The sequence below is a fragment of the Colius striatus genome, chromosome 1 (genome assembly GCF_028858725.1).
Source record: "Colius striatus isolate bColStr4 chromosome 1, bColStr4.1.hap1, whole genome shotgun sequence".
In the NCBI taxonomy this organism is placed as follows: Eukaryota; Metazoa; Chordata; class Aves; order Coliiformes; family Coliidae; genus Colius; species Colius striatus.
In genome coordinates, this window is record NC_084759.1 from 116,416,087 (window position 1) to 116,436,230 (window position 20,144).

At 40.0% G+C, this 20,144-nt stretch overlaps 1 protein-coding gene across 1 annotated transcript in view; it reads left to right on the forward strand.

The window, feature by feature from the left end:
* The window catches only part of IMPG2 (interphotoreceptor matrix proteoglycan 2), an 80,208-nt gene that overhangs the window by 39,781 nt on the left and 20,283 nt on the right, over window positions 1-20,144 (forward strand). Inside the window, exons 10-20 of the mRNA XM_062007889.1 lie at window positions 521-538; window positions 3,377-3,621; window positions 4,230-4,312; window positions 8,222-8,534; window positions 8,994-10,759; window positions 11,603-11,822; window positions 12,858-13,068; window positions 15,156-15,344; window positions 15,532-15,730; window positions 16,574-16,653; window positions 17,415-17,469. Of these exons, the coding sequence (XP_061863873.1) occupies window positions 521-538; window positions 3,377-3,621; window positions 4,230-4,312; window positions 8,222-8,534; window positions 8,994-10,759; window positions 11,603-11,822; window positions 12,858-13,068; window positions 15,156-15,344; window positions 15,532-15,730; window positions 16,574-16,653; window positions 17,415-17,469 (3,379 nt within the window). The remainder of the gene's footprint in view (window positions 1-520; window positions 539-3,376; window positions 3,622-4,229; window positions 4,313-8,221; window positions 8,535-8,993; window positions 10,760-11,602; window positions 11,823-12,857; window positions 13,069-15,155; window positions 15,345-15,531; window positions 15,731-16,573; window positions 16,654-17,414; window positions 17,470-20,144) is intronic.

Below are 20,144 nucleotides of genomic sequence, written 5' to 3' on the forward strand. Positions count from 1 at the left end.
AAAGCAGCTACAGCTAGAAAAAATTTATGGTTGAAAACCTGGACTGTGTTGAGTTTCCAGCCTGGAAGGCAGCAGAACCTTCCATCTTGGTATCTACAGTCTAATACATTTTCAAGCTCTTGGTTCATTTGAGAAGACAAATAAAAGGTTGATATTTCTGGTGAACTGTGCTCACTGTGCATGAAAAAAATAGTCTTTGTAAACTAAACCTTTAGGTAGAATTAGTGGGCCTTGATTTCCTTGGTACTGACAGCAATTTAACTGCATTATTTCCAGTAAGTTGAGGTAACTGCTCTGCTGATTCCTTATGATCAATAGGAGATAGTTCAGTAAAAGCAGAACAGTTTGTTATGTGGCAGAGTAACTATTCAATTTATAACAATTTTGCTGCATGCTTTTTCAAATGTGTCCACTGTAGAATATCAAGGCAAACATATTAAAGCTGGAAGGCTTTAAAGGAAATTGTAACATTGATTTAACAGGTTTTGCTGTTGTGGTTTTTTTTTGTTTCTATATGCAGCGCTCCTGAGGAGGACAGGTAAAGACAACTTTTTAATACATATTGTCATAATACAGGTGGAAGAAAATGTGTTTAGCTGGAGGATGCTGTTTGTTTGAGGGATTTGTAGTTTTGCCTCCAGAGTGAGAGAGTTATCTAGCATAAATATTATGTGAGGGGGTTCTACCAGAAACTGCAAGTAACTGATGTGTTTTGGTTATTGATAAACCTAATTTGCTTATTTATGTCCCAATCAGAAAAAAATACTTGGGGCAAATCTTCCTAAACACAAGTCAAGTACTGGGCTAACTTGTCTATAGGAGTCTCTTTGTGAAGAAAACAAAATTCCTTAATGATGCCTCAAGGTCTTTATACTTTGCAGCAAAGTCTTGAGCAGATACAGGAGGATTATTTCTCTAGAAATTGAAGTTGGTAAGAAAACTGTAGTTGTCCAGCAAAAGCTTAGCTACTTTAGGGCCAGATGTGCTGCACATTTTAGCAGCAGTTTTATAAACAATCCTTAGCAGACAATGGGATCGGTGTGGACTTTTTTTTGTCAGACATATGCAGGTTAAGCATCCAAACTTTTTCTTCTTTGGTATTTTAAGAATTTCACGAGATAAAAAAAGAACTGCTGCCTTGAACTTACTAGATGCATTATTTTCTTGTGTGGATTTCTCAGCAAAGACGTAACCAGTTTCTATTTTGTTACAGATAATGTGCATTTTAGTTTTAGAAGAAAGGTTAAAAACCAGAAATCTTTTCACAAAAAATAGTAACTTAAAGCCGTCCTCTGCTACTTTGCACTTGGGCAGGCTAAGATGCATTCAACTATTCACAAAGGCTGTGTTCCAAGCACCAGATGTTTGAGCCCTTTCCTGACTGATGATGGTGCCATAGTTATTAGGAATTAACTACAACTGACAGCACAGTTGTATCTAATTTAAACATTACTTTTCAGGAGCATACTATAGTCCATCTTTGTTGTGTTTGGGCACTACTACTGCCCTTTTTATTTCCCCTGCTGTCAGTGCCCATGCTGAGCCTACAGTGGGCTTGTTTCAATGACAGAGCCAGCAGCAAGACTCCTGCAGGCTTCTGGTTTTAGTCAAGGTGTTTGCTGATTATGTCTCTGTTGTATCTGGCACTGGTGCTTTAGAGACTTCTCTGAACAAAGCCACTATTTAGCAATCCAGTCTGTCTCTGTAGACTGAGGAGTATCTATATTTGAAGCACATTTTTCATAGAATCATAGAATTATTTCATCTGGAAGAGATCGAGTCCAGCCTTTGTCTATCAACCGCTAGACCATTTCCCTAAATGCAACATCCAACTGTTTCTTGAACACCTCGAGGGATGGTGACTCCACCACCTCCCTGGGCAGCCTGTTCCAATGCCTGACAACCCTGTCAGTAAAGAAATTCCTCCTTATATCCAGTCTGAACCTCCCCTGGCACAACTTGATGCCATTACCTCTTGTTCTATTGCTTATTCCTAGGGAGAACAGATTGACCCCTGCCTTGCTACAACTTCCTTTTTAGGCAGTTGTAGAGAGTGATAAGGTCTTCCCTGAGACTTCTTTTGTCCAGGCTAAACAGCCCCAGATCCCTGAGCCATTTCTCATATGAGATGTGTACCAAATCCTTTACTAGCTTGGTAGCCTACCTCTGGATCCTCTCCAACACCTCACTGTCCTTCTTGTAGAGAGGAGCCCAAAACTGGACACGGTATTTGAGGTGTGCAAGGGAATGATCACTTCCCGGCTCCTGCTGACAGCACTGTTCCTGATCCAGCCCAGGATGCCATTGACCTTTTTGGCCACCTGGGCACACTGCTGGCTCATGTTCAGCTGCTGTCAACTATCACTGCCACTCCTCCCCAAGCCTGTAGCACTGCTGGGGGTTGTTGTGGCCCAAGTGCAGGATCCAGCACTTGGCCTTATTGAAACTCATGGCATTGGCCTTGGCCCAGTGATTTTTCTAGCACTTCATAGCTTGCTTCATCTTCATGCAGTGCTCTGTGTACAGCCAAAATATATTTTATTTTCTAAAGGTCCCTTGGGCTTATGCTCGGTGTATCTGATTGCTGCCTATGCTTTCATGTGGGAAAGGACATCCAGACTCATGAAAAGAAAGTTAGTCACATGGAGGAGAGTTAAAAAGCTATGCTGGACACAGACACAAAACTTAAACAAAAAATGACCAAATGAGTCTAGAAAAATGTTCCCAATGATAAGCAATATTAAATAGCATTTTGTTGCTACTAAAGACATTATTTCAAGCAGGTTGACATTGCACAGTGACAGTTATCAGGGCTCCCTCTTACTACTGTAGATTGCTACTATATATATATACATCCTGTTTTTCCTGGCTGTTTTTGTACCTCAGAGCCATCACATCATTGACGTGATCTTAAAATTGTCACTCACACCACTGCATGCTGGTGTGCCCACTAATAGTGCTGGCAGAAAGCCAATGTTTTGGTGAGCTTGTGATGTTTCTACCATTCACAAACAGAAATATGGGGCTGGGACCAGACCAGATGTCAGGTTCTGGTAGCGTTTTCCTTGAGAACTTTGCAGTAAGAACCTACACAGGCAGGCAGACACAAGTGTGAAAATGATTAAATTGTTTATATTTAGTATCCTTTGAAACAATACATATTTATATTAGAAGAGTATTGACACAGGTTCTTCGGAAAAGAAATATCATGGAATCATAGAATTGTTTTGGCTGGAAGAGACTTTTGAGATCATCGAGTCCAGCCTTCGTCCTTGCCCTATCAACCACTCGACCATTTCCCTAAGTACAAATACAGTGCTTGTTCTATGTTGGAAAACCTTGCGTTTCTTATCTGTGTTCTCTTTCTCTTTGTAAGTGGAGTGGAAGTTCACTATGCTGTTACGTTTGGTGGAAAAGCCATCAGCAATGCCACCTGGGACCTGATTAATCTTCAATCCAACAAGGTGGAGGACAACTCCTTTATGGGCATAGAGGATAATCCTACAGTCGTGTACACAATCAGTGATTTCCGAGACTATATTGCCGAAATCCTTCAGAAAAATGCCTTGCTTGAAAACACATCCTTGTCTTTAGACCCTAACTCTCTCCAACTTACTAATGGTGGGTATTAATAATGATGTACTGGTGGGCCACACATCTAAGATTTTATAAAACTTGTGTCAGATGAGTGACAGCCCTCTGAAAAAAAAAAAACCAAACAGCAAAACCATCTGTCTTGTAGCTCATTTCTCTCTGATCTTAATCCAGGCCAAGTCATTAGCAGTAGTATTCCATTCTTAATCCACTAGATTAGCCTGTTTTTTAATTTGGCACTGAGGCTTGTGGTATGCAATTTCAGAACACTTAAAAAAATCCACAGGAATAAAAAGGAAAATGTGGTTCATGTGATGCACATTGTGCCAAGATGACCTTCAGCTTAGTGGCCATGTATTAGTCTTGAGCAGCACAAAGGAAATAGCTTATTGTGGAATATTCAACAACCCTGCTAGAGGTCGTAGAGCAGTGCTGTCCACCCCTCCGTTCTAATCTTTCCTCTGTACTTGAGGAAAGTGATCTGGGGGCATTTTCAGGAACAAAATCTCTCTGGCAAATATTTTAAAAAGTTCTACACACAAATCTGAGGTGAGAGAGGATTTTTCAGTCTTCCAAAACAAACTATTCACACTGCTACTGCAACCTTTACATCCCAAGTATTTATATTTCCACAGTGAAAGAAATACTCCACCCTACACCAGAAGATCCATCCTGGATTACTGAGCATCCAGTTGTGCTGGAGCGTCCGGAGTTTGATGTGAGTACAATTCTATGGCCTTTGGACACTTTTTAATAACTTAAGTCAGCAAGGCCATATTAACACACATTTACATACCCAGAGCTTCTCTATCTTATTGTTCATTTAGAATTCGTAGTAGTGAAGGCACACCTTCTACTGGAGTCAAACCTCTGGTGAAATCTCTCATCTGATAATTTCTGTGATTTGATAGTTTTCTGTGATCATCTTATGTTACATGGCAATACTATATTTGCACAGCCAAGCCTTGCTTCTTAGCCTTCCTTGGTCTATTTTTTCATGATGTTTAAACTGTAAATTGCTTTGAAGGCATTATTCTTCCCACAACACTACATTTCTCTGAAAAGTGAGAAATAGATGTAAGCATTAAGCTAGCTTTTAGAAAAGATAAAATGGTAAGTTTGATATGCTCCTTTTGTTATTGGATGGCTTTCACTGAAAGTTCTCAGTTCAGTTTTAAAAGGATGTCCATACTAGACAGTGGATTCATTTTCCCCCTCTTGAAATGTTAATTACCTACTTTGATTACCTCTGGAACAACACAAAACATAGGCAGGAGACTTAGTACCTCTGACCATGTCTGTCCCACAAAAAGAGGCTTTAAGCAGAGATATCAAACTGGGTGACAGCAACCCTGAGGTCAAGTCAAATAGTTCTGCCAACTGCTAGAATTTCTGAGTGGTGGAGCATTGTCCAGGCTTAAGGATTTATCCAGTAGGTTTCTGTTGCATAGAGCAGATGTGCCTTCCCAGAAGAAACAGGCTCAGTTTATGTCACAAAATCCCAGTCAACCAATGTCAAATGGTAGATTTTCACCAAGTTTGCAATGAGATAAGGTTGTGAACACAGACACATTTAGTGTCAGGTCAGCTTCTAAAATCTTTGTGGAAGAAATTTGTAGTCATTTCACAGAACTCAAATATTCTTGAGTTTGTCATAGGTATAATATCTTTGATTTCATGCCAGTTTTCCCTGATTTTTTTTTTTTAAAACCTGGTGTCTAAAATGCAAACTCATATGGTTTAAACATACTGTGGATAAATGTGAATTTAAGTTAAGCTTTCAGGAAAGGGCTCTTTCCTAGAGCCATCTGACTAGATTAAAATGTTGCAGACGTTAATTTAGTAACACAATGAGTTGTGCTATCTTTACATTCTCTCTGTGGATACTCTGACAGATGTGCAGGCAAGAAGATTTTAGAGTAGAAGTAGCTTTGCAATAATAAAGTTCAAACCAGTTTTAGGGACTATTATGTACCAGAAAAATTTCTGCAAGTTACGTTTATAATGATATCATCTATGTCTTCGATCAAAAACTCTATGTAAAAGATAGTGAGTATATCTGGAAAACATCTGTGTGCTGCAGATTGTGCACAGTTAATTTGGGAAGTAACTTCAGATAAATCTTAAAAAAAATCATAAATGTCCTTCAACGGTAAACAATGCTGAAAATGTTCTAGTCAATTACTTCCACAGATACGATACCTTTATGGTCCAAGTAGATAGTGATAAGTAGAACTGTTATTTACAAAGAAGGATTTTGCTATTATTTTTCTTAGCTGATTTAAGTTGGATTTCTATTATCATACATACTCATGACATAATGTAGAATCACAGAATGGTAGGGGTTGGAAGGGACCTCCAGAGATCATCTAGTCTAACCCCCCTGCAGAAGCAGGTTCAGCTAGGTCAGGTTGCATAGGAACATGTCCAGGCAGGTCTTGAAGACCTCCAAGGAAGGAGACTCCACAACCACTCTGGGCAGCCTGTTCCAACCATCATCAGGATTATCATGACTTCACCACCTAATTGCTAATCATTAGTACCAACTAATCATTAGCTCTTTTCGTTGAGTTTTACAGCTCTCTTAAAAGAGTGAAGGAAATATCAACTCTAGTTTTTGAAATCTGTATTTTCTTGTTATTTCTGTGGAGCTGTAACAGGTAGAATGCTCCGGCCTGCTGAATACAATGCCTCTCTGGCAGCAGAAAACTGAAAATCAAGGAGCGGATTCTGTATTTGCAGTCATCTGTCATATTTGCAAGCCCCTCAAAAGACATTAGTGAAAAGCAGAACTTGCCAAAATGATATTAAACTTGTTACTATAATATACTGCACTGTAAGAGGTATCTTTGAATAACGTTAGTTGTCATAGGAACATCTATCCACATTCAAATAAATGATGAAGTGCAATCCCTGGCAACTAAGTGGTCATATGAAAAAAAAATGTATTGAGAAGCTGTTGCTGGTAGTCCTTATTCATTCTTTATGGAATTTGTATGTGTAATTTGTTTCTAATTTTGCACAGCAACTTTTTTTACAGCTTTATTTTTACCACAAAAGATAATTGCTGGAGCACATGTCTATATGGTGTATATAATTTTCAACTGATTGTTACCATAGAAATTAAAAAATGTGACGAGATCATGGTGGCATAATAACTGGCTAAAAAAAATAAATGAATACAAGTAGATGAATAATTTAATAAAAATACCTTAACTGGCTTGTTTCCAAAGTGTTCAAATGCAGTTTAAATGAAATTGAAAACTTAATCCTCCCACATTTCAACCAGGATTCAAATTTTAAATTGAGAAGCGTTTGGACTCTTTCTTTTACTTCACCAGTGTGAATAAGAGAGAGCGATTAGACAGGAATAGTGAGCTACAGAAATGGTTAAAATGGTTCTGAACTGTAATAATGTAATCCAGAAATCTGTGTAACTGATGTCTGCTGTCCATTTAAGTTTACTATTCAACCTCAGCAATTGGTTAGTTCTTAGTAAATTGCTCCTTCTTGGTGGTTTTTCATACGCCAAGGTTGTTTTTGCCCTTATTAGACTATTGCACAGCATTGACATGCAGGCAGGTATCCGTGTGAAGCACGAATTCCTGAGTTTTGAGAAGTCAGCTTGCTTTTCTAGCCTTGACCAAGTAGTTTAATCTCATCATTTTTTTTTCCTTCCCAAATATAATTACCTCATGAGACACTATGGTAGTGGGTCAATATTCAAAGGTGAAATGTGCTAAGTATTCTAAGTGTAAATCAAATAATGATTGGGGTATGGAGTAGTAAGAAAACGGTGTGCAAGTTGGAGATTTAAATCCAAATTTTATTTCCACATGTCAATTCGCAGATTCACTGTGCATATTCTTTATTCTTCATCATTACTGCTGATAGATTATACTTTTTTCCCCTGCACAGGCACCTTGACTTGGAGACTAAAGTTGTTCCAGGTTATAAATGGTCCTCTTTACCTTGTGGACTTTATTTCTCTCCTGAGTTCTCATACCCACCTACTAAGATAGCAATAATTGATCACAGGGTATACAGACATTAAAGTCCAGTTTCTAAACTGTTTTATAGTCAATAAAATCACTCTAGTTTCTTAATTACTGTGCTGATTATGTAGCAGTTGAATAATAGCTGAGACCTCTTCACACTTTTGCAAGGCAAGCAGTACTGTGTGCATTTCTCTTTTTGATTTAATTAGAAACGGACAGATTCTTTCTTTTTCAGTAAAAGAAAGGAGATGGGGTGAGGATAGAAGGTAAATCTCTTTAATACCATAGGTGAAGCTGCACTCCAAAAAACTATGAATGGTTTCTCTCCCTTTGTAGTGAATGTGACTGGACATGAAATCTATGTCACAAAGGTGTGTACAATGTACTTTGCACATGATTAGCAAATAATATATATAGTGTGTATATATATATACACACACACTATATATATGTATCTCTATATATAAAATAGTATATATAACAGTCTGGCCCCTCCTGCTGCTGTGCATTACTTTCTCTCAGAGGCAGTAGTACCAGATTTTGCTGTTGGCTGCTGTTAACACCCTCTGCGTGTCAGCCAATGCTTCCCCCGTAATGGTGGAAATATTAATAGTAGGTTTATGTTCCAGGACAGCACCTTTTTAGCTGAACGGCCTTCAGCAGATGAATCAACTGTCAGCAATACCTTGCCCTTTGATTTCACCAAACCAGATTCCCCTTCAGACATTGAAGAGTCCAATGACAATGAAATCCGGCCAAGACCAGTAAATCTGGACTCTGAGACCAGTTTGGCACCTGAAGCTCCGCTTTCCTCAGAGGCTGATGTCACTTCTTTTCCTGATGAGCTGAATTTAGAGGATGAGAATTTGGTCACTGCACCAGTGTTTGGACGTGATTCTGTGGACTCCCTGGAATGGCTTTCAGCCCCCAGTTCCTTAGATGGTAAGTTAATGGTGTTGACCAAATTTTAGGTTTGGATGCCAGTGTTTGCTGATACTTACCAAAGATGTAGTTCACCAGAGGACTTTTCAGAAAGCTCTCAAAAATTGGATATCTTTCTCTGATACTTTTTACTGTTCCTGTGTGCATGTGTCCAAGAACAATATGCTATGATAAAAATAATTGTAATGGATAATAATGCCTGTTTATCCCTTCAGGAAATGGTACACGCATGGTACTTGTTTAGTTGCACAGAAATATTTTCCTATGTCTTGACTTGTCCCGTAGAACATCTGAATGAAAAGTGGGAGGTCAACAGGGGTCTTTCTGACTTCAGGTTACCAAGGCCAGGATATATCACGGGAAACATGCTGAATACAGATCTACAGACAATAAAATTAATGCAATTTGACACACTTGATCATAAACAGCAACTAATTGGAAATGTATTTATATTTTTAGTGTTTGAAGATACTGGACCATCTGAAGACCTTTTGCCTTCAAGTCCTCCTCACCTTGTGCCTGAAGAACCTCCATCTACAGATGATTATGCAGTTCCTCTACCTCCTGCACCAACAGTGGCCTCTTCATCAGTCGTAGAGACTGATAGTAAAGAAACAGCATCTACTGAGAAGGAAGAAGTAACTCAAGGCAGTCCTGCAAGCAGTAACAGTGCTGATCCTGTGTTGCGTGAATCTGTGGAAGAAAATTCATTTCCCTTAGAAGTGTACCCTGTGGAAGATGAAACCGATGTATATCTTGGAGACAGAGTTATATATGATGATGGGTCTGGTTCAGCTTTTGACGGTTCAGGAAAAGAAATGGAGTCAAGTATTTGGCCTTGGGAAGAGGCAACACTGGAACCAATTTTTTACCCTGGTCCTGATAGCTGGCTTGATGATGACAATGAGTCTTTGTTAATCAGAACTGAGGATATTCCTGAAGGCATGATCTTGGACTATATTCTTAACTCCAGGAATAAATTAGATGATGATCCTTCCCAAGATGAGAATGAAGGTATGGCCGATATAAAAGATAATTTCCTCGATGAGTCTGAAATATTTGTCTTTCCAGAGACTACAACTCAGCAGGTACCTCTCTTACAGACAGAAGAGCCATCATCTGTGGAACCATCTACACAGAAGGAAACATTAGGCATGTATGATTCTTCATTTGATAAACCATCTTTGAGTTTGGAGCCTTCACTGGACCATTCCTTTGTAGACCTGCCGACTGAAGAGGCTCCTATCTCACCACACAACATAGATCTGTCCATGGAAGATAGTCTACATATGTCAACAGGGACCATCCATATGGAGCAACCTGAAGAGTCCAATGTAGGTCAGAACATTATTTCTGAAGCTGTGGAACAGCAAAATGAAGACAGGACAATGGTAGAACTATTTACCGAGGAGCTATCAGAGGTAACTGAAGCTACTACAATAGGCTACTTGGACAAAAATTTTTCAGAAACTGTTCTGACTGCAGATTCTTCTACAATAAACCCTGATGCTTCCATGGTAAACACCGATGCTTCCACAGAAGACCAGCAGACCATAGATTCATCATTGGCAGGCCAAGACACTACTAGGTCAACTGTGAAGAAACCTGCTGATGTTTGGCCTACTGACAGAGCACTGGAAAACTCCTTAGATCAGCCAGTACAACCAGCAGCACCAGCTGCCACTCAAGTTTCAACTGTAGTTCCTTCTGCACTAGATCATACCACTGTTGCAGAGGGCTTTGCTGGACAGGGCATCACAGACCACAATACACTTGTTTCCATGAGTGTCAGCACTGCTGGGAACCCTTTCATAACAGTGAGTGTAACAACCACCACTGCTGAGCTTCTGTCCCATCTCCCTCCTGTGGGATCCACCACAGCATTGCCTGTGGCTACCTCAACAAAGCCAGGAGATGAAACAACAAGAGTTCTGGATGTTTCAGTGGACCTGGATCATATGAGCACTGTCCACTTTTCTCCTGAGCTGACGGAGAAGGGAAGGAGCATAACTGAAAGTCATGTGGAGCTGACAACTCATGTGCAGTCCACAGAGATGGCCAGCGCGGCCTGGGCCACGCATGAAAATCGCAGTAGCACTCCTGTCCCATCACGAGCTCTCGTGGTGTTTTTCAGTCTTCGGGTTACCAACATGATGTTTTCAGAGGACCTTTTTAATAAAAACTCCCCTGAATACAAAGCATTGGAGCAGCGATTCTTGGAACTGGTAAGAATCACTTCTGTACTGAAAGTCCATTACCAGATAGACAAAAAAGGGTTGGTAAATAGTAGTGTTTACAGATATGAGGTGTTTTCCTTGGAAAGTTGTCCATAGAAAAATTCTGTCTGGAAATGGTTGAGGTGAGAATGTGTGCTTTGTGTCTTAGTCCATCAGTAGCCTCTTAAAAGTATAAATTTTAGCAGATACTCTGCTGGTGTCAATACATGCAGCAATGTAGCTGAAGTCCCTATGACCCTCCAGAGTGCTCCCTAATTTTAGTCTATAGGGAGAGAGAGAGGAATAAACTGGGGCTGTGATGAGGTAACTTTTCTGCCAGATATTCAACCCATCCTAAGTAAGAGGTAGTTCAGGGAACTAAGCTCTTCCTAAACTTACTGATGGCTAGGAAAACCTCACAGGAGTTATACAGCGCCAACTGCCAAACTTTAACCAGGGAGTTCACCTCTCCTGACTGAAATTAACATTTTGTTGTGGGAGACGAAAGGAGCAAAGAAGAGAGAGGGAAAGAAGACGTATCTGAAGGAACTACTCCTGACCTGGCAAGTATGCCAGGTGCTTAGATCAAAGGGGAGCACCATGTGTGTCCCGAGAATTGTACTTTTGAATTGTATATCTTTGGAAACATGCAAATTCATGTGCTCTTAAGAAATGTCCAAAGTACTGGGGCTTCTGGAAGGCTGCAACACAGGCTTCCACTCTGTGATGTTTTAAGGCCTTCGCTGGGGGACTGGGATAAAGTAATTCAGGCTCCCGCTTATGCGTTAACAGTGCAACTGGCTCGAGTAAAGCTTCAAAGATTCATCTTTTCTGTCTCATCCCACGTTGCAGCTGGTGCCCTACCTTCAGTCAAATCTAACTGGCTTCCAGAACCTGGAAATCCTGAACTTCAGAAATGGCAGCATTGTGGTAAACAGCCGAATGAAATTTGCTAAACCTGTGCCTCGAAACGTCACCAATGCTGTGTATATGATCCTGGAAGACTTCTGCAACACTGCATATCACACCATGAACCTGGCCATTGATAAATACTCCCTGGATGTGGAATCAGGTAAATGCAGTTTAGGGCAAGGGATTTAGAGCAACTTCTGCTTTAAGAACTTCCTGAAGATCTCAGCAGCTCAGAGAATGCCCACTACTTTTCACAGGCTGGGCTTTAGAAAGATGGTCTTCCACAGAGTTCAAACAAACAAAAATCTGTTAAGGGACTAAAGAGACAAAATCAAAGCGGGACCTGGACTGAGCAAACTATACATAACCAATATAGACATATTGGGATGACATTAGCTCCTGTAATACTCTAGCTAATGCCACTGAACCTTTAATAGGGAGTGAGGGGGAGGCTGGAAGAACTACAGTGCATGTGATCCTGCAGGTGTCAGCCAGTTTAGGTGCCAGGCGGGCAATTGCACAGGTAAGAGCTGCTGCCTCACTCTTGTGTAAAGTCTTGGTTGCACTATAAAGTTCCAGGCCCTCTTAGTTCACTCGTGCATGAAGAAAGTTTCTTTTTCCTGTCCAAACTGGCCAATATACTATAGAAGCAAAGCAGAAATATTTCCTGTTTTAAGGTTAGAGAAAACACAATGGTGCTGACCTGTTGGAAGATGGTAACTGTTCTTCTGAGGTAGTTCTCTTATAAAGACAGTCTAATTAGCATGACTAATCTTCTGATATTGATCATTTAACTATATGCCAGCCCTCTTAAGCTTGATACGCGTAAGATCTCCCAAATGCTACAAGCTCGTGTTCCTTGCTTCCAAAGGCAAATCTCACAGTAGGTTCTGAGTGCCTGAGGTCCCCGTGCTCTTCCTTGTACACTGCCTAGATTTTCTATAACAAGACATAGTGGTGATCAGTTGTGTTTTACCCATTTGCAAAACACGGTTCCAGCAGACAAGAAAACATTTCAGGTGTACTGCAGGTTCTGGTAAGAAAAAGTACACTGTATACTTGCTTTTTTGATTGGTTTCTTAGTTGGTCTTAGCCATGCAGCCAGGGAAATGCTTCCTAGAGTGTGTTCATCTCAGCAGAATCTCAGTTAAGGAACTCCTCTAACATTAATATTTTCTGGTCTGTGTATTCTCAGGTGAGCAGGCAGATCCTTGCAAGTTCCAGGCCTGCAATGAGTTCTCTGAATGCTTAGTCAATCGCTGGAGTGGGGAAGCTGAGTGTGTCTGCAATCCAGGCTACCTGAGCATTGATGGGCTACCCTGCAATAGCATTTGTGACCTGCAACCAAACTTTTGCCTGAATGATGGGAAGTGTGACATCAGCCCTGGGCAAGGGGCCATCTGTAGGTAAGTCATCCGCCTGTTTCAAGTGCATGCTTCCTGATGAAAAACCCTTGTTGTCTTCTCTGTTGCAGCATTTGATGGGATTTGTGCAAAATTCTGTCAGATAATGTGTAACAGGTGAAATGATAATGATTATCATTCATCTTAAGCTGCTGAGTGGAGGTTCCAATACTAACATCAGTTTTCCTATGTAAGGACCAGAAATAAGACAGTAATAAATTTACTTAATAGAACAGAATATCAAGAAATAAAGTTCCCTAGGAAAAAGGGTAGTAAATGGTACCAAAAATGGTAGCACACTCAGTTGTTCAAGTCCCCTCATTGACCTTTGGGGACTGAATTTAACTCCAGAAGTTTTCTCAAGTAGCAAAGTCTTAGATAATGTCATGAAGCAGACGAAAGTTACATCTCTCACAAAAATTTGTATCTGAATTCCATATTCATACAGCATAAGTATATTAAAAGTAGTGCTTCTGGTTAAGAAAAAATCATAAAAGTAAATCATTGGCTGTTTGGACAAAATCATGTATGGTTCAAAAATATCAAGGCACAGGCCCTCTGGTTTAAATTTTTGCTTTTAAAAGATAGAGAAGGATTTGAATAAGATCTCTGTATTTTACAAGGAAGGGAAAAGAGTACAAAATGTAGATAAAAAGATGCTCTCTCTGACATTTGACTGAATTTTTCTTTTCAAGCAATGTAACAGTCTATCTTTTAAAACAAAATCTACTGATGAACAAAGGATAGGAAAAGAAGTTTACCTACAAAGTCTCTGAAGTCAGTCTTAGAGTCCTAATAGTTAACAGGATAAATGAAAATGTGTTTAAAGCTATAACAATTGATACTATCACAGATGCAAATATGTTATCATATTTATGTAATAGTGTTAATTAGAAACAGACAAGTTTCTGAACTCCAGCATGCTCTGGTTAGTATTTATTAAGAACTTTGTGAAAAATTTAAAGTACTGCTCACTATTTTCAGATACTTATGTTGGAAGACTTAATTTACTGATGTTTCTTATTATAAGTTTCACTGCTTTGAGTGCTCGTAACGACTTCCAATTCCTTGAGTCTTTACTTCAAGCACTCCCAAACACATAATGCAAATCTGTTGTTTTTACTGTTATATTTAAAGTCAATATTAACATTACAATTCTCATGTTCAAAGCCACAGCAAGGCAAAAACACCAAATGCTCTGTTGGGCAACCATTCCAAAGACACAATCTTGGACGCACATCTTTCTAGTCATTTGTTTATGTATTTGTTTAACCATTGTGGAGTTCACTATGCTATAGCCATTCTGCTCATTTAACACATCTTCATTTGCATTTACATTACTGTATGAATAAGACAACTGCTTTCTACCTTCACAGTATTTAATGTGTCACATGCAAGGCTCAATTAAGGCCTAACTTTTTACTTAGTCTAAACACCTTCCAGTTTTAACACATTACAGGATACTCTAAATTGCAAAAAACCACAGGCTTTTTTCATCACAAATGAATTATTCTTTTATTACTTTACATTTCTTCACTCAATTAAGTTAACTAGGGTTGTTCAGCCTGGAAAGGAGAAGGCTCCAGGGAGACCTTAGAGCCACCTTCCAGTACCTAAAGGTGACCTACAAGAAAGATGGCGATAAACTTTTTAGTAGGGTCTGTTGTCATAGAGTGAGGGGTAATGGTTTTAAGCTAAAAGGTGGATTCAGACTAGATGTAAAAAGTTTTTTTATGATGAAGGTGGTGAAACAGGGGAATAGGTTGCCCAGAGAGGCTGGAAACATTTAAGGTCAGGTTCAATGGGGCTCTGAGCAACCTAATTGAGTTGATGATGTCCCTGCTCTTTGCAGGAGATTTGGACTAGATGACTTTTAAAGGTCCCTTTCAACCCAAATGATTATGTGATTCTATACCTAGGCTGTTCACAATAATACTAATAATAGTAATAATAATAATAGAAAGTTTGTGCGAGAACATGGAAAGGTATTTGTTAAGGTGACCTGACTGAGGGTACATCAACAGGAAGTTAAATACATGTACGTTAAGCAAAGCTTTTGCTGGTGTTTAATTTCCCTGTGTTTGTTGCAGGTGTCGTGTGGGAGAGAACTGGTGGTACAGAGGGGAGCACTGTGAAGAATATGTGTCTGAGCCACTAGTTGTGGGTATTGCAATCGCTTCTGTGGCAGGATTCCTTCTTGTGGCATCTGCTATCATCTTCTTCTTGGCCAGAACCCTTCGAGACCAGTACACAAAGAGTGATACTGAGGACTCACAAGGGTAAGTGACATCATTTACTGTTTCAAAACACATCTGGCACAATAAGGACAATTCTGCTCTAAGTCTTCCCTCACACAGTTGACGAGCCACAGAATGTACATGCACCTCCATATGCCAGGCTTCCTAAAGCTACCAGCTGCCCCTCCAGACTACAGTGAAGCTCACCATTTGTTTGTTGCTCCCCCAGGCAGGGTGACAGCCTCTCGTCCATTGAGAACGCAGTTAAATACAACCCCATGTATGAAAGTGATACAACTGGCTACAGCCATTATTACCGGAGATACCCTCAGCTAACGTCCTACAGTTCCACCAGTGCAGAGACATCCACAGACTACAGCAGTGAAGAGATCAGGCACATTTATGAAAACAGTGAGCTTACTAAGGAGGTAAATGACCTTGTTTTCATAGTGGCATGGAAAAGATCACGTGAATGATGAGTTTATGCAATGCCTGTAACCTCAGAAGTAGGCCCAGTCTTTCCCCAGTATCTCTGTTCTACACAAAAAAGTTGTAACTATGGCTGCTGCAGCTATTTAAGAGAAGAGAGAAATTATTTCTTTCCCTGCTTGCTGTTAGGTATAGAGATAGGAATGGGTATGTTCTGAGCTGTAGTGAACTCTACAGGATAAAGGACCTGACTGCTTAAGCAAGTTGGGGAGATTTGCTGTATTGCCCAACCCAGCCTTTAGCTTTTAGTGTCAACTACGTTATGTAAGAGTCACTATTCAGTGAAAGGCTGCAACAGCCAAGCCTTTTTACAGAGTATTCTAGAAACAGTTTAGGTCTTTCTGTAGCCTGCAAGTTAGACCACATCCTTGTCTTTTCTTCCTGCATAGAGAATATCCAGGGTTTATTCTAGAAGGCTAAAGAGAAGGAATTTACATCCAGGAACTAACTAGTGATCCTTAGGCAACTGTGAGAGGTGTGAATTGAGCCTGTGGCTGGGCTTGCAGGCAAACTATATAGTTTTGTTAAAGCCCATTGAAACACCACACTCTCTCCAAACTCTGGTTTGGATTTAGAAATACAGTACTTCTGGACCCCAATGAAGCCTTTCACTTAAGACAAAAGAAAAAAAGCATTAAGAAGACTTTTAGTATTGGAATTCCTGATTTTAAGCTCTTCTATTTCAAGAAGCAGAAGAGTTTTATTTTCCAAAACCAATAAATCAGTCATTTCAGTAGAGTTTTGATTTGTTATGTACTTACACTTATGTTTCTTGTTTCTAGGAAATACAGGACAGAATTCGAATTATAGAGCTCTACGCTAAAGACCGTCAGTTTGCAGAGTTTGTTAGGCAGCACCAAATGTGAGTGAAATGCCTTGCCTGAAAAACTAACTCCTTTGACATTTTCTCATGTGGCCTTTACTGTATTTTTTCATAGAAGGGTGTAGAAATCCTGGGACACTAGAGGTTAAGGGTTCAACTTTATTTCTTAAGAGCTTCAGCCCTTTTAAAATACTTAAAATCGTACATCTAAAAAAGAGACAGTCCTAGAAGGTATGTTAAAAGCAGTGAAGAGGAATCCCAAAGTTAATGGGTGTCAGAGAAGCACTGACATCTATTTAGTTCCTTGAAAGAACAGATAAAACCTCCCTAACTCTTGTAGTGTAGTAACCATTGCCTGATGTTCTATTTAAAACAGATTCCCTTAAAAAGCATAGCAACTAACCAAAACCCAACATGACTACTGCACTCTTGTCTGGTATGGTGAGCACATTACTACCCCAGAAGGCTCACAATTCCAAACAACTATTGAAGCTGAGCTGGATGCATTGATGAAAGCTAACCATGAAAAAGGCCATCAAAGAATTTATTATGAGCATATGCAGCCTCATGAACTGTACTCTCACTGTAGCAAGCAGCAAGTTACAGTTTGCTTGTTTGGTGTGAAAGATACTAGAGTACAATTCCTTGGGATCCTATTAAAAATAGCCACAGTAGCAAAACTCTTGCACTCCAAGATCATCAATTATACTTTTAATTGAAAGCAAAAGCAGTTCACATTTTTTCATGTCAGTTGTACATTTTTTCATCTTGAATAAGATCAGTGTCTAAATTTTCCACAGATGGAAAGTCATAAAGGCTGCCTCATATAAAGCTTCAGATCCAGTGTTTGAAAGAGTCTGACTTAATCGTTGCTTCTCTGTTTTTCGTTTCAGGAAGCTGCTTTAAGAAAAAACAGAAGTCAGTAGAACGTATGTGGGAGACAAAGACTACCTTGTTGCCATAGCAATGGGCTCAGATGTAACTGAGAAATTACTTATAGTCTTAACATTGCATGGACAGATACAGATGTTTTCTAAAGGAATGGCTAAAATGTACAGATGTCTGTTTATCTCAATTACTTCTGGCTTTTCGGTGTAAAGTGACTTTTTAAAGAGGTGATCAAAAGTGGCAAAGGGTAGGAAAGTTCATTTTTCTTCAACTCTGAAATGGACAGTGAAAGCTTGTATCCCAAGGTAGATCTCCTCAGGTAAGAGAAGATATATACACAATCAAAAGGAAATGCACAGTTGAAATTTTTGTTTGCAATCCCCTCACTGGAGGCTGATGTGGTTTCACGGGTATAAAGCACTAGTGGAAAGAAGTATTTGGTTTGCATATGAATGAATTGTAGGGGAGAAGTATTGTGCTAGAATTATGTTAGTATTGTGTTAAAGCATTCCCATTATAAACATAAATGTAACCCCACTAGATAAAGGGGGGTTTGTGTACAGATGCCTGATGTATGTTTTGACACTCAGCATTAGCAAAACACAGTGTAGGACTGAGCCTGATGGCCTCCTAGAAAGCTCTCCCCCCACAATAAGCACCAGCACTGCCTGGCAGTGAACCCATGGGGTGCCTCAGTGAGATGGGCAGTGTGTCAGCAGCACACTGAAGGGCGTTAAAGCCAGGAGGGTTTTTTGCTCGTGGCAGACACACAAGCTGAGACACAGAAGGGCTTCTATCACACAAGAGTTGTGTGGAGCTTAAGTGACTAACCATGACTTTTTTTGTGTATACTATTTGTTTGGTATTTTATGAGTTAATATGTACTGTTTATTCATTGTGTCTATCCCTACTAGCTTATTTTCAGAACAAATTTAATCATTGAAATAGAAAGACAAATAGTTAAACGATGAAATGCTACAGTGGGATCCTTACTTTTAAAAATATGTTTAGCATTTACTCAATGTTGAATTCAGCCAACTAATATTTCAATTTTCTTTATGGAACTGGACAATAGCCTGCCATGAGCTCTGTTTCAAAAATCAGGCTGTGGTACTTAAGTGATGCATATTTGGAAGATGGCAGCACTTTCCTATGGTGAAGGGAAAAAATGAGATTACTCTTGGCTTGGTGGAAGTCAGTGTAGAATTCCTTAACCAGAAGTCAGCCTTGAGGCATTTTAAAATAGCTGAATTGAGATGGGAACCTCCAAGGTACAGAAACAGAGTTGTATCTTCCAAGTTGTGAAGAGAGTTCTGACTACAATGTTAAAGTATGTGTGGGGGCTCTGTTCATCACTTAGTCTGACTTGTTTAAAGCATTAACATGGCTGTCAGGGTTAGGGCACTAAATAGTCTCCCATTAGTTTCTGATAGCAAATAAGGCCAAGTTATTTGTTACTTCTACAGTCTGTAGTTCTCAGCCCACATGTGCCAACAGCCACCTGACACTTTGTAGAGTTAAGCGACAGTGAGAATTACTTACATGTCCAGAGGTGGCTTGGCTAAACAAGTGACAGTTTCAGTTGTTCTACGTTCTGGAGAACCTCACTGGCTCACTTGAGTAGTTATCTCCTTGCCTTGGGTGGCAGCTAGTGGCGCTCAGAGCCATGCATCTGTCGAAGAAACCTGTTCATAAACCACCGTGAGCCCAAATAACGCAGGGCAACGGGAGGTCAGATGGTGCTGCTCAACACTTATGAGACAGAGGCCCCGCTCTGTTGCGTGACCCAAGGGCGCTTATAGCAGCTAGGCCAGAGTTGGAGGCACAGACTCTTCCCTCCTGCCCTCGCAGCAGCACGGCTGAGTCATCCTCTGACATCAAGGCCTGCCATCATGATCACTGTACAACAGAGACAATCCTGGGCTCGGGGTAGGCATCAACCTGTGGCTTGTTCCTGTGCAGCTGGGCTGCCAGCCCTGGGAGCTTCGATGCTGCTGCCTAGTAGCAGCAGCAGGTAGCAGCTGGGATCAGGCACATTTTAAAGATGTTCTACTAGTTGCTGTGCACGAGCTGAGTAGAGTCTTGGGTATACCAAGCATGAGGTATTTCAGTGTACATACAATGAATGTTTTCTTTGTTTGTGTATATGCATATGAACATAATGGTATCTTATTTTCACTACAATAAAAAACCCCATATTTCCAAAGTATTTTTTCCTGTAAAATTAATGTAAAGATGATGAGATTGAGATGAAGAGGGAAGGTATCTTATTTATGATGATTTCTCACATAGGATCAGAAAACTTGGGGATTTTGAAACAGAGTTGGTTAAACTGTTAAACTCCTTTGCTAACAACAATGCCAAACTTAGTTTTCACTTGCAAGGCTGTATTTTGAAAATTCATGCTGGAAAGTACATACTTGAGTGCCTTGATTTCGGTTAAGCTCTTTGCCCATTTTGAAGATGCTTCAGCTCAAATAACCAAAACATGTTGTTACTTAGATAATCTTGAAGTCTTAAAACCAAACACCTCCCCTTTCAAACCTCTTCATCTAAGCTGTTTGATGATGCATCTTACAACACACAAGGAAGGGCTTAGTGGGCTTTCATTCTTTGATTCATTCTTCCCAATCCAAGGCTGA